This window comes from Mustela erminea, chromosome 15 (genome assembly GCF_009829155.1).
Source record: "Mustela erminea isolate mMusErm1 chromosome 15, mMusErm1.Pri, whole genome shotgun sequence".
NCBI lineage: Eukaryota > Metazoa > Chordata > Mammalia > Carnivora > Mustelidae > Mustela > Mustela erminea.
Genome location: NC_045628.1, coordinates 52,042,051 through 52,055,819, shown reverse-complemented (window position 1 = coordinate 52,055,819; position 13,769 = coordinate 52,042,051). Strand labels below are relative to the sequence as shown.

Here is a 13,769-nt window from a genome sequence, read left to right as displayed (position 1 = left end):
AGGCAGGAAGGACCACCCTATAGGCACAGGAACAGTGTGAGCAAAGGGGTGGCAGTGGGAATAAATAAAGCAGTTCTAGAGAAATCTCGTCTCTGGTTGAGCTGTAGGATAAACAGTGGAGTATGAGACATCCAGTAGAGAAAGGGCTGAATTCAGAGGGTCTAAGAGTTCTGTCTTGTTCAAGAGGTAGTGGGGATAATGAAATGTTTTTGATCGAGAAATTATCATTTTTATTTAATAGCCTCTTTAAATTTATAGAGTGTTTAAGTTTTGTGAAAAATTTAGAACTTGAGCTTTGTGTAATATGTAATTCTTTCATCTGTTTCCTTTCATCTTCACACTACAAAACAAATGTGTTATTAATAGGTGTAAGTTAAGGATGTTATTAAAAGACAATGGAGTAAACCCTGAAGGCAAACAGGAACACTTGAGAATTCTATAGCCGTCATCCGTTCGCTGTGAAGGGTTGGAGGTTAAAGTGACCTGGGAGATTTAAGAGTCCACCCCACGCTGTCCTTCAGGAACAGATGAGGCAAGCAGATGAAGTACTGTGCTGCTGTATTTTGCCTTGGTCAGGCTCTCTGCTCTCAGTCTGAGAAGGGACCTCAACTCCCTTCCCCTGCCTCCTCTGATGAGGTTTCCAGGAGAGACAGAAGCTATTTTGTAAAGCTGTCAGCTGTCCTGAATAAGGGAAATAGATAAAGCAACCAGGAACAAGAGAAATAGATAAGATATGAGTTCTCAGGAATGAGGGGGAGCCTTGTCGGCCTTGGATTAAAAGGAGAGGGGAAGAAGATTTTGGAAGGGTGGGGTGTGAGTCCACGGATGGGATCTTCAGCTGCGGTTTGATAGCAGTGTTCTAGAGACAAAATGAGTCAACAAAGACATCCAGTGGCTCACTGGGAGACAAAGGACAGGGCAGGGGTAGGTGCAGCTGGACGCAGGACGCTTCATATGGGGATGGCTGCATTTATCAGAGTGGGTGAATTGGAGAGAAAAGGTGAAGAATGAATCAAGCTTTCTGCTCCTACATGTTGGGTCCTGTTAACTTGGACATTCTTTGTTCCCGCCAGTTGGTGACTTAATCAGTTCCCCTGGGGAAGCTTAAAGACTGATATGGGATCTCGGAAAGGTTTGCGTTGCTCCCAGTCAGTGTTGGGTATAACTGCTCATGATCTGACAACCTATCTGATACACCTGACATCCCCCCCGAAACATATAATGATAAAGAATTGCAATTAAAAAACCCCATCTGGAAAGGGGAAAACCACACACAGTGGTCATTCCCCATAGCACATAAGCATATCCTGTTGGCCAGAAGATACAAAGACTCTCTCCTCTCATTGAGGTGTGAGTTTCTAGTTCTGCTAAGATGGCCTCCCCAGATTCTGGTCACAAGGAGGATCTTTCTTAGACTTTGTCCTTTGTGATCTGAGCTGGGCTTTGGGAATATATTCCAGGGGCTTTTCAAAGGTCATATACCACTTTTTTTTTTTTTTTAAATTGGGGGTTCAGGAATTTCAGTCCCTCATTTGCCAGGCAGTAGTTTAGTGTTTTTTGCATCTGATCAAGTCTGCAATCAAAGCTGGAGAGAGTGCTCAAATTCACTCATCATCTAGGGATCTCCATCTCCCAGCAACCACTCTAGATGCTCTGTTCATGCCCTTGGCCCTCAGCTTAAATGACTTCCACTGGGGCCTCTACAAGGCCATTCAGAACAATTTCTTGGGGTAGGAGTCACAGCTAATGTATGCCCCTGTGCTCTCAGGCTGCATCCCCCAAATGGATTTTTGTTCTGGGGAGACTGTCATTTTTCTTAACTAAGATATTCCAGACTTACAGGGAGTTTGAGAGGTATAGGAGGGCTCAAGGCTCTGTTAGACCTTGGTGTTACCTTCCTCATTATTTTTTGCCTGTGGTTTTTAAATCTTATTTTCTTTTTTGCACTAGCTTTTGTTTGGTGGAGACAATTTTGTTTTCTCTATTCTTAGAACTTGCCAAGATTGCCAACTTTCAGCCTGCTTAGATTACTGGTCTAGTTAGAAAGGGATGGTTTAATGGCATTATATTTTTTTCTCTTTCTGCTCTCAGAGGGACTATGTTTAATTGGAGACTATCCTTTTGTTATAAATGTAGCCAAGCCCTTCCAATCCCTGGCACCCTATTCTCTAGCTTTAATAGACACATGATCTGAACCCCAAAATATAAGTAATAGCTTACCAGTGGTTATGCAAATATGTAAGAAGAACATAGGACAACCTCTTAGTATGGTAGATCTCCATGGACCTCAGCTAATTATAGTTTTAGAGTCTATTACTAACAATTCCTTTCCCAATTTTAGAATTTGTTATGATTGTTTGTGGAACAAGTAGCAGAAATCCAACTGCTAATTGTATCTTGAACATAAAAGGGGACTTGCTGTTACACTTAAATGAAAAGTTTAGTGGGAGATCAGGCATGGTTGCATCTAGGTGCTCAGTGCCATCTCAGCATTTCTTTGAAAAACGTTAGCTTTATATTCAGGCAAACACTCCCAGCCTGATGGTTCAGATGCCAACTTAAATCTTTCTAGTTCAGCAACTCCAACAGAAAAAGAAAAAGAAATATACCCTTCTAAGTGATTGAAGAAATAATCCTGGACCTGTTGCCCAATAGCTTTGGTTGATCTGGGTTGGGAATAAATGTATCTACCTGAAGAAATCACTGAGAGGATAGAATAGATTGGCTAAGCCTGTATCATGGGGCCATCCTAGCACCAAGGGTTGAGGCATCTATCATACCTTTCTCACATGGATCAATTGGTAAAGAGGTAATTTCTCAAAAAAAAAAAAAATAATATAAATAAATAAATAAAATTTTAAAAATTGGCTGCTTGAACAGACAAAAATGACAAATATCTTACATTCCCTGATAGACCAGTTTTGAAATGGACTCAAGAAACCAGTTTTGTTAAATGTGGCTGCACCAAGTTTTGCCTATTACTCAGCGTCTCATTACAGGTGTCTCACATAATATACAAGTTCCATATACAAGCTTTAGAAAGTTTTCTAATTTAGAGTTCAGATGATATAACAGGGTTAAGAATTCTGCAGAAGGGGCCCCTGGGTGGCTCAGTTGTTAAGCGTCTGCCTTTGGCTCAGGTCATGATCCCAGTGTCCAGGTATCGAGCCCCGCATCCGCCTCCCTTCTCAGTGGGGAGCCTGCTTCTCCCTCTCCCTCTGCTGCTCTGCCTGCTTGTGCTCTCTCGCTTTCTCTGTCAAATAAATAAATAAAATCTTAAAAAAAAAGAATTATGCAGAAATGGCATATAGTGGCAAGATCCTCACAAATATTCCACAGATATTAATGAACTCCTTTCATGTGGTAAGTAATGACCTGGACAGTGGGATACACATTTGATAAAGACATGGTTAATACATAAAAGGACTCATAATGGGGGTAGGAAGAATACCTTTGAACAAATTAAATCACAACATGATAGGCAAATGCATATAACAAAGGATACAGTTGTCTTTTAATAACCACAAAGTGCTAGGCACTGGGCTTTTTGCTCTCCTCACATTTTCTCACTTAAACCTCAAAGCAACCCCTCAAAATAGGCATTATTCCCTAAAAACATTGAGATTTGTAGAGATAAATTTTTCTGTGTTTGGTCCTTTCAGCTGGTGAGTAGCAGGGGCCTTGGAGAAATCCTATTTGGGAACACTATATCTGTTTTTGGCAATACTGGGAAAGCATAATCATTCTGTAAGCCATCCAATAACTTTAGAATAATTTTTTTTTTCCGTCTTCTCCATCCCTTAGAGCTTATCTGTCAGTAAGTCCTACCAATTCTTCCTTTGTGATGTTGCTCAGGTTTTCACCCTCTGCTCCTTCCAACTCATTGTTCAGGTCTTTAATATCTTGTACCTGGGTTGCAGGGGCCCTATAACTGGTCTTCGTGTTTCCAGTCTCCCTTTAATTCGTTCTGCTACAGGTGGTTTTGAGGTGGGCAAAGGTTGTAAACCACACTGCCTCAATCACTTATTTGGCAAACATTTATGATAAGTAAGTCATAGTGTGGGATCATAGTTTAAATCTTCAATTAAAACACAGTCATTTTTGAGGATTTACCAATGTTCAGGGAAGGCAAACGTCTCCCTTATTTGTCATAATGGAATACACACCACCAACTCCTTGCTCTACAAACCTCAACACTATCTTACTGATGCCTTAAAAGTGTTTAAATTCTTATGTCTCCTCGGGCAAGGAAAACAAAAGCAACATTAGACTAGTGGGACTACACCAAAATAAAAAGCTTTTCACAGTGAAGGAAACCATTAACAAAATGACAAAGCACTCTAGTGAATGGGAGAAGATATTTTTAAGTGATATATCTGATAAAGGTTTAATATCCAAAATATATAAAGAACTTATATAACTCAACACCCCCCCCAAAACCCAAATAATCTGATTAAAAATAAGCAGAGGACCTGAGTAGAGATTTTTCCAAGGAAGGCGTACAAATGACCAATAGATGCATGAAAAGATGCTTGACATCACTGATCATCAGGGGACTGCAAATCAAAACCACAGTGAAATATCATCTTATACCTGTCAGAATGGCTAAAATAAAAAATACAAGAAGTAAGTGTTGGTTAAAATGTAGAGAAAAAGGAACACTTGTGCATTGTTGGTGGGAATGCAAACTGGTGCAGCCACTGTGAAAAAACAGTATGGAGTTTCCTCAAAATATTAAAAATAGAATTACCATGTGATCCAGTAATTCTACTACTAGAATTTACCAAATTCTACTACTAATTCTAATACTATTAATTCTACTACTAGAATTTACCAAAGAAAATGAAAATACCAATTTGAAAAGATATGTGCGCCCCCATATTTATTGCTGCATTTAATACTGTAGCCAAGTTATGGAAGCAACCCAAATATCCACCGAAAGATGAATGCATAAATAAGTGAGATATATATATATATATATATCACTTATTATGCAGAGAAAGAAAAATGCCATATGATATCACTCATATGGGGAAATTAAGAAACAAAGCAAATGAACAGAGAAAAACAAGAGGAAGGAAGGAAGGAAGGAAGGGAGGGAGGGAGGGAGGGAGGAAGGACTAAAGGAAGAAAACAAACCAGATTCTTAAATACAGAGAACAAAGTGGTGATTACCGGGGTGGGGGGGTAGCACTGGGGGGAGGAAGGGTGAAATAGATAAAGAAAATTAAAGAGTTCATGAATCATGATGAGCACTGAGTAATCTAGAACTGTTGAATCATTACATTGTACACCTATAACTAATATGACTGTACATTAATTAAAAATATATTCAAGAGTTGAGATTTAATAAAAATAATAATTTTTACCCCTTCAAAAAATTATTTGAACTCTTTAGCTTAGTATCCAACTCTTCAACTAAGCCACCCATTCAAACTCGTTCCTGTAGTGTCCTCAAATCACCTCCTTTAACCAACTCTACTAGGTCTCTGAAGAAGGCTCTGGTTCTGTCCTCCTGCACAGCTTGTTCACACTACCTCCAGGCTTTATCTGTCCTTGGCAGTTCTGGCTGCTTGTGATTTTACCTGGAAACTTTGAGATTACTTATTTGTACTTAATATACGTTTCTCCATGATATTTGGCACTCGTGACCTCTGAACTCTGATTTTTTAAAAAAAATTTTAAATTTATTTGACACAGAGAGAGAGATCACAAGTAGGCAGAGAGGTAAGCCGAGGGAGAGAAGGAAACTGGCTTCCTGCTGAGCAGAGAGCCTGATGCAGGGCTCCATCCCAGGACCCTGAGACCATGACCGGAGCTAAAGGCAGGGTTAATCCACTGAGACCCTGTTTTTTTTTTTTTTTTTGTTCTTGTTTTTGTTTTTTAACGTTTAAGTATTTTCTTCTACAGGGCTGTGTGCTTTATTGTATCACCAATACTTGATCAAATATTTGTTGATCAAGGCCCTGAAAACACTTTGATTAATGGGGGACCTGAGCTTCTCTGTAGAGTAGGAATAGAGAGGATCAGTTAAGAGGATAAGAGATGAAGATAAAGTAAGGCACAGATAAAAAGTTGCTTCTCCATCTTTATTCTTTTATTCTTCTCTTGCTTTACTATAGTCTCTGGTGGGGGAGTGAGTTTCTTCTGTATCTGGTGGCAAGGATACAAAGTATGATCCTTGAGCCAAAGACTGAAGTCAAGTACAAAAGTCAATTTTACTGGCTCACTTGGGGTTTGAGGCATCCCAGAGACAAAAAGGTAAGATATTTTTCATTATTCATTGATTTACTGTCCTTCATACTGCTAGACTAATAAAATCAGCAGTTTAAAAACTAGTTTTATGTAGTATCTTAAGATTATACAATTCTGACGGTATCTTTATTAACCATAATGATCCTAAGGGAAACTTTTTTCTAAATAAAGATTATATCATTTAAATCCTTGTTTTATGTTAAGGGGAATTTGTGATTAGTGTTGATACTCTATTGTGGTTCTCTCTGATTTTCTCTAGGTTAAAGCACTTAAGTAGTTGATAAAATATTATTTTGTTCTTATTCTATGCTTGTAGACAGTATTTTGGTTGACTTCAGGGCTGAATTATTTTCCCTGAAATAATTTTATAAAAAGGACCAGCAATTTGCCGATAACTTTGACTATAAATGACTGACTGTACAGCCAAGGCATAGTAACACATTGATTACATAACAGAGTAACAGGAATGAGATCATGGTATTTTTTATGTGATATCTTAAAACAATTTCCCCATTTTAGGGGTTCATACTGCTGAAGATTAATTATAGTATTTTTAAGGTATGATTTTTAAAAAGAGAAAAAAAGAACTGTTAGGTTGATTTGTTTCCTTTCAAACAGTCATGATAGCTTCAATTTCTGGAACTTAACTCCTTGAAGACAGCAACCTTGCACTGGATAATATTTTGCTCATTCGTTTATAGGATGTTTGTTCAGTGGAGAAATGAAGACAGGTGTCAGTATATGACATAGAGTGATTTGTTCTAAATGGCACAAAAACTGTTTCTGAGCCAGGACAGTATTAGTTTAAGGTCCTGTGAGAGTTGCTGCTTATTCTGATGCCTGGATACCATGGTCTAATGAAATCTGCACATTAGGGATTTTCCTGGGGCTTCATTCCCCTCCCCCCCAACATACATTATTAGTTTTGTGTAATAGGAAAGAGGAAATATGCAAAGGCACATACACCATTCTGAATTAGGAGACCAATTTTTTTCCTTGTGTTTATGATGAAAATGACTGTAGTTTATATGCAGTGTGCTTTAGTGTGTAAAGGGACACACTAAGGTGTTGCGTACTCAGCAAAACAGAAAATCTTTTCTTGATTAGAATGCAAATACTATGTTACAGTTCTTGTGTCCTGGCATTGTGGGGAGCACACTAGTATATTGGTGTTTTTGTTAGAAACAGAAGTGAACTGTAGGGAGTTCACCCAAATCCTGCCCCCTCACCCCTTTTAAAACCAAACTGAGCAAGAGGACCAAATTGCTGTTTTATTCACAATTTGGTCTTCCTGTGGTGGTGGTAGTCCTCTGCTCCTATTGTTTGTTTTGCTTTATGTTGGACACCAACAGAGATCAAAACTCCATTTTATGGACTTCTAGTTTGGCAATATCCTGGCAAATGGGAAAACAAGAAACATAAACCAAATTTCTGCCACAATGCTTTTAATATTGAGACAGATTTTTATCTAACAGAGCCAACAGAATGGAACATGAGAGCACCAGCAGCTCCGGGCTGTAAACACAGCTTCCCGATGACACATCCCTAGGGGGACAGATCAGACAGTTTCTATATTATTCAGCTTGTCACTCTGCTGGCACAGAACTGATTTTTGCCTCAGAAAATGTCTCTTTCCTGAAACTCCAGCTGTCCTTCCTTCATAAAGCAGCATTTTGATAAGGTGGTTGTTTACTAGGAAAACAATGTTAATGTTAATAATGAATCACTAACAATATAGCATATTCCTTATCGTGGATGGTCTGCGCGCTGCCAAACAGCTGGAGGAAGAGTGAGGAAAAATGCAATCAAGCATTTAAACATCATAGCTGGATGTTTCCAAACATAAAGTGTCCAGATGTTTAGCATTGTGGAGGTAATGTGTTTGATTGCTTGCCTTTTTCATATTTTATCTGGATCTTTTGATGTTCTGTAGATAGAGTCAAGACTATTCTTCATTTTCAGTGTGCTGAGCAGTTTTGCTTGTCATGAATAGCAACAATAATGCTGAAGACTGGCAGAGGCCAAGCCTGGCAGGGATTGCTCGAGATGAGGGAGAAGAGGAAGAAATGAGACTCGGACTATGGTTAAATGGGTCCCTCTCCTGGCTGATGTGCGTGGAAGCATGTGCCTTTTAAAAGACAACGGCTGAATCAGTTTTCATACTTCAGTTAAGGGGACAATTAGGAATTCAGAAGTTGGATGGAGGGTCAGTTCCTCTTGTTTTCCTTGAGTCTCAGAGGCTGAATAACTAGGTCCTTCTTCAGGATAGCCACTTCCAAGGAAGAAAGCTAACTGTCTTTATGCCAGTGAGGATACTGGCTTCAAAGGAATGTGATCCAGCTGAACTGTAGTAGAGTTGTTCCCTCCCTTAGACAGATGCCTCTTCAGGCAAAATGACAAATCCAAAGTAAACAATATGAAGCACTTTCCCCTTTTAGGATCTCAGAGTACCTAACCCAAATCAATTCATGCTTCCTACTGCAAACTTCTCTGACATCGGGTTATTGGTACTTATAATTAGAGTCACTGTGGAATGTTCCACTAAATGAAAACCACTGCTAATTAATTATCTCATCAGAGGTGGCTCAGTTTCAGAACTGGATTCATAGATCCTGGTGCTAAAATAGATGCAACTCCCTCCTAAGAGTGCAAGCAAAAATAGTCATTTACTGACATGTCCCTGCAGGAATCAATAACATTACAGATCATGGAGGAGCCAATAATAGCTGGGGCATATTAATAACTCAGTCTGCTCACTGATTTTATTCAAGATGACTAGTTAAAGTACACTGCACTGATGATGACTCCATGGCATGAGGAACAATGTCATCATTAACATGGGGACCGTTTAGCATCTAGAACATTTCACACATAAAGAGAACTTAACACAAGACTATTTATTGTGCTTCAGACAGATGGTTTAATGTTTCTTTAGCCTTCAGCCTATCAGGCCACCCATGGTTTTCTTCAGCCAAGGGCTTTTTAAAAATAAATGGTGTATAGCAATTTTCTAACAAGACTGACTGCAGCATGCTTCGCTAAATCTTTTTCCTACCCTTAACTCTCTCTTACAGTGGTTTGTAGTTGACAAACCTCCCTGACTCCAGTTCCTCACATGTAAGTAATTATTGACATAAAAGGAGATGAAGGGGCTGAAATTTCATCATTAATGGTTTCTTTGCTACAGAAAAGCTATTTAGAAATGATTACTTTGGAAAACAGTTCTTCCCTGATTAGACACTGACTGACTCTGGAGAAGCTGTTCCCCCAGAATCTTTCTGGGGGAACAGAAATGATATCCCAACATAGATGGATAACTGTGGGTAGCAAAATATGCATATAAAAGTTGGTTTAAAAATGGTAGAGAAGAGTAATGTATCTCTGTCTGAGGAATATGTAAATGTGTTTAAGAAGGGACACAGAAGCTGCAGATTCCCTGCTCCTACCATCAAAGTGTAAATCAAGCACAGTGGAAAAGCAAGCGCGATGCATTCTTACAGTGGAAACTTCTATAGGGATCTTAATGACTTCCTGAACTCCTTTGGCCCCTGTTCAGCTCTGCAGGCAAAATGAGGAGCTCTTTTGTGAACTCTTTTAGGAGAACAACATGGCCCAAGACCCAGAGACTCTGCGGATTGGCCCGGATGGATGCTTATTTGCACATTCTTCTCTATGTAACTTCTCCGATAGGGTTCAGAAGAAGCAAGCTTAGGCCTGAAGCTCAGAAAAGCGATTTACACAGCACAGAGGGTTTAGAGATCAAATGTATTTAGGAGGGCAAGTGTCTCCTGTCTGCCTACTCAGGAGGGCATGAGAGTCTTGAAGTCTTGGGTGGCGCAAAGCCTCTGATTGGCTTTTTTTCTCTCTGAGGAACAAAGATGTCTTGCTGGAGGCTCAGATTTCCCTCTGGCATATTATGCTGGGCCAGACTGGAATTCTTGCAAGTTCTGTGGCTGCAGCTGGTGCCCTGGTCTTGCACCAAAACCATCAATTTCCACACCTATGAGGAGGAAGCCTATGGCTCCGATATCAGTGTTCTGTCTGATGATGTCCTGTGTAATTACCAGATCAAGATACCACACCAGTTCCACCTGATGAAGTTCAACAGCTCACTCTTTGCAGTGTGCGAGGGGGGTGGGGAGCTGACCCTCGGGGAGGATGCGGGCCTGGACCATGCACCGCAATGTGGCCAAGCAACACAGTGCGTGATGGCCTTTGACCTGATCAGCTTCTCACAGGAGCAGTTCCAGCTGGTGCACGTGGAAGCGGAAGTGAGGAACATCAATGATCATGCGCCACGCTTACCCCTGACCCAGATCCCCATGGAGGTGTGCGAGGGCACGGCCGTGGGCATGCGCATTCCCTTGGAGGTGCCTGTGGATGAGGACTTGGGGGCCAATGGGCTGCAGAGTGTGCGCCTGGCGGAGCCTCACAACCTTTTCCGCGTGGAACTGCAGATGCTCGCGGACGGTGCCCAGTGCGTTGACCTGGTGCTGCTCCAGGAGCTGGACCGCGAGGGCCAGGCCGCCTACAGCCTGGAGCTGGTGGCCCAGGACAGGCGGCCGCCCGCAACCCTTACTTAGTGTGCGAGTGCTGGACGCCAACGACCACAGCCGGGCCTTCCTGTAGGGCGCCTTGGCCGAAGTAGAGCTGGCAGAGGACATTCCTATGGGCTCTCTACTGCTCGACCTGGACTCAGCTGACTCTGACGAGGTCTCTCACGGACGCAGCCGACCCCCACCTGGATGCAGCGGACCCCGATGAGGGCCCCAACGACGACGTGGTGTTAGCCTTCGGTGCTCACACCCCCCCAAGGCGCGCCGCCTCTTCCGCCTAGACCCGCGCTCCGGCCGCCTCACCCTGGCAAAACCGGTGGACTACGAGCGTCAGGACACCTATGAGCTGGACGTGCGGGCCCAGGACCGCGGTCCTGGGCCCCAGGCCTCTACCTGCAAGGTCATCGTGCGCATCCGCGACGTCAATGACAACGCTTCGGACATCACCATCACCCCGCTGGCCGCCCCGGGCGCACCTGCCGCCTCTCCCTTCGCAGCCGTCGCCGCCGCTCTCGGGGGGTGCGGACGCGACCTCGCCGACCCGTCCCGGGACGCCCGAGGCCGGCGCGGTTTCCCTGGTGCCAGAGGGGGCGGCGCGCGAGAGCCTGGTGGCTCTGGTCAGCACCTCGGACAGAGACTCGGGTGCCAACGGGCAGGTGCGCGGCGCCCTCTACGGGCACGAGCACTTCCGGCTGCAGCCAGCCTACGCAGGCAGCTACCTGGTGGTGACTGCGGCCTCGCTGGACCGCGAGCGCATTGCCGAGTACAACCTGACGCTGGTGGTCGAGGACCGCGGCGCGCCCCCGCTACGCACCGTGCGGCCCCACACTGTTTGCGTGAGTGACGAGAACGACAACGCACCACTCTTCACACGGCCGGTCTCCGAGGTGTTGGTGCGAGAGAACAACCCTCCTGGCGCTTACCTGGCCACGGTGGCCGCCCGGGACCCCGACCTGGGCCGCAACGGGCAGGTCACCTACCAGTTGCTGGAGGCAGAAGTGGGTTGCGCCTTATGTCTCGGTGGACCCCACCACTGGGGAGCAGCGCACATGATGGTGCTTTGACCCTAGTGAACTGGCTGAGCTGTCGCTGGGGCTGGAAGCACTCGACGGCGGCTCTCCGCCGCCCCGGGGCCGGGCCGTGGTGTGGCTGCCTGTGGAGGACCAGAACGACCACGTACCTGGACTGGTCACACTACCACTCCTCAATGGCTCAGCCCAGCCGCCTCTGCCCCAGGACGCGCCCCTGGGCTACCTGGTGATCCGACTGCAGACGAAGGTCCCAACGCCGAGCTAACCTGCACACCTCTCCGCAGCGACTGCTACCTCAGAGTGCTAGAGCTGCGCCCGGCGACGGGTGAGCTGTCTCTTCAGCGCCGGTTGTCCCCACAGCTCGCCGGCGGTCCTCGTGGTGCTGGACTAAGGCCCACCGGCCCTGTTCCGCACCACCACTTCGCTCCTAGCGCCGACGGACTCGGCGCCACCTGGCGGAAAAGTGGTGCCGGTGCGGCCGCCGCCACCTCGGTTGCTGCCAAAGGAGTGAACAGAGGGACCCTCCTGGTGGCGTATAGTGCAGGAAGCAGGGCGGCTGTCTGGCTTCCCCTTCGTGTTGATGGGTTTTTTGGCCAGTGGCTGTGACCTTATGCTGGTGGCCATTGCCACCGTGACTTGTTCCAGCTAAAGCGAGGCTAGGACTCGAAGGATGAAGCTTTGTGAGCCTAGTGGAAGCAGGTCCCACGCGACGAGTGGCCAGGCCGGCGCAAGTCGCAGAGCGGCGGGGGCTGCCTCCTAGGACCTCGAGCTGAGGTTCTTCCCGAAGACACAGACCCTTTCCATTCATGCAGAGGCCCAGGAGGGTGAGGCTGCGGAGATTTCCCAGACCGGGAGAGCAGGGTGTTCTTGTCTCCTTGCTTAGGGAGACGAGCGATCCTGTGGGCCCACGTAGACCACCCAAGCAGGTTTAGTGTCATTGTTAACATTTAGTAGATTTTCATGCGGAGAGTGCTATGAAAACTCAGCAGCTGCTCAGGTTGGGACTTCAAAGGACTAGTTTTTTCAGGACTTTTTAATTTTTTGCTTGAGAAAAAAATTTCTTCACAGATGGAGGCAGAAGGAAGTATGATGGTTGTTTGTTCATGGAGGCTGGAGTCTGTCTCTGCTGGTCTCACCCCTGGTAACTTACTTGTGGGTCCAGTTAGAACATCTTGGTCCCTCAGGGTTTAAATGCTGTCTTCCTGAAGCACTCCCCAGGAGGGATGTTGTGTCTGCTCCGTCAGTTTTGATATCTGAGTGTCAAATACTAACTGCTACTCTCACACATCCTTTTTTAATTTAATTTAATTTTTTCAGTTTTCCAAGATTCATTGTTTATGCACCACTCCCCGTGCTCCATGCAATACGTGCCCTCCTTAATACCCACTACCAGTCTCACCCAATGCCCCACTCCCTTCCCTTCCCTGTTTCTTTCTCAGAGTTCACAGTCTCTCGTGGTTTGTCTCCCCCTCTAATTTCCCCCAACTCACTTTTCCTTCCCTTCTCCTAATGTCCTCAGTGATATTCCTTATGCTCCACAAGTAAGTGAAATTATATGATAATTGACACTGTCTGCTTGACTTATTTCACTCAGGATAATCTCCTCTATTCCTGTCCATGTTGATATGAAAGTTTGGTATTCATCCTTTCTGATGGAGGCATAATAATACTCCATTGAATATATGGACCATATCTTCTTTATCCATTCATCAGTTGAAAGGCATCTTGGTTCTTTCCACTGTGGCCATTGCTGCTATGAACGTTGGGGTACAGATGGCCCTTCTTTTCACTACATCTGTATCTCTGGGGTAAATACCCAGTAGTGCAGTTGTAGGGTCATAAGGTAGCTCTAATTTTAACTTCTTATGGAATCTCCACAGTTTTCCAAAGTGGCTGCACCAACTTGCATTCCCACCAGCAGTGTAAG

General features: G+C 44.4%; 1 protein-coding gene across 1 annotated transcript in view; it reads left to right on the top strand.

Annotated features, from left to right (window-relative positions):
- PCDH8 (protocadherin 8) overlaps positions 1-12,107 on the top strand; it is a 120,490-nt gene extending 108,383 nt beyond the window's left edge. The window contains 6 exon segments of the mRNA XM_032314608.1: positions 10,184-10,811; positions 10,813-10,968; positions 11,021-11,066; positions 11,069-11,325; positions 11,327-11,813; positions 11,914-12,107. Of these exon segments, the coding sequence (XP_032170499.1) occupies positions 10,184-10,811; positions 10,813-10,968; positions 11,021-11,066; positions 11,069-11,325; positions 11,327-11,813; positions 11,914-12,107 (1,768 nt within the window).
- Positions 12,108-13,769: the final 1,662 nt, after the last annotated feature.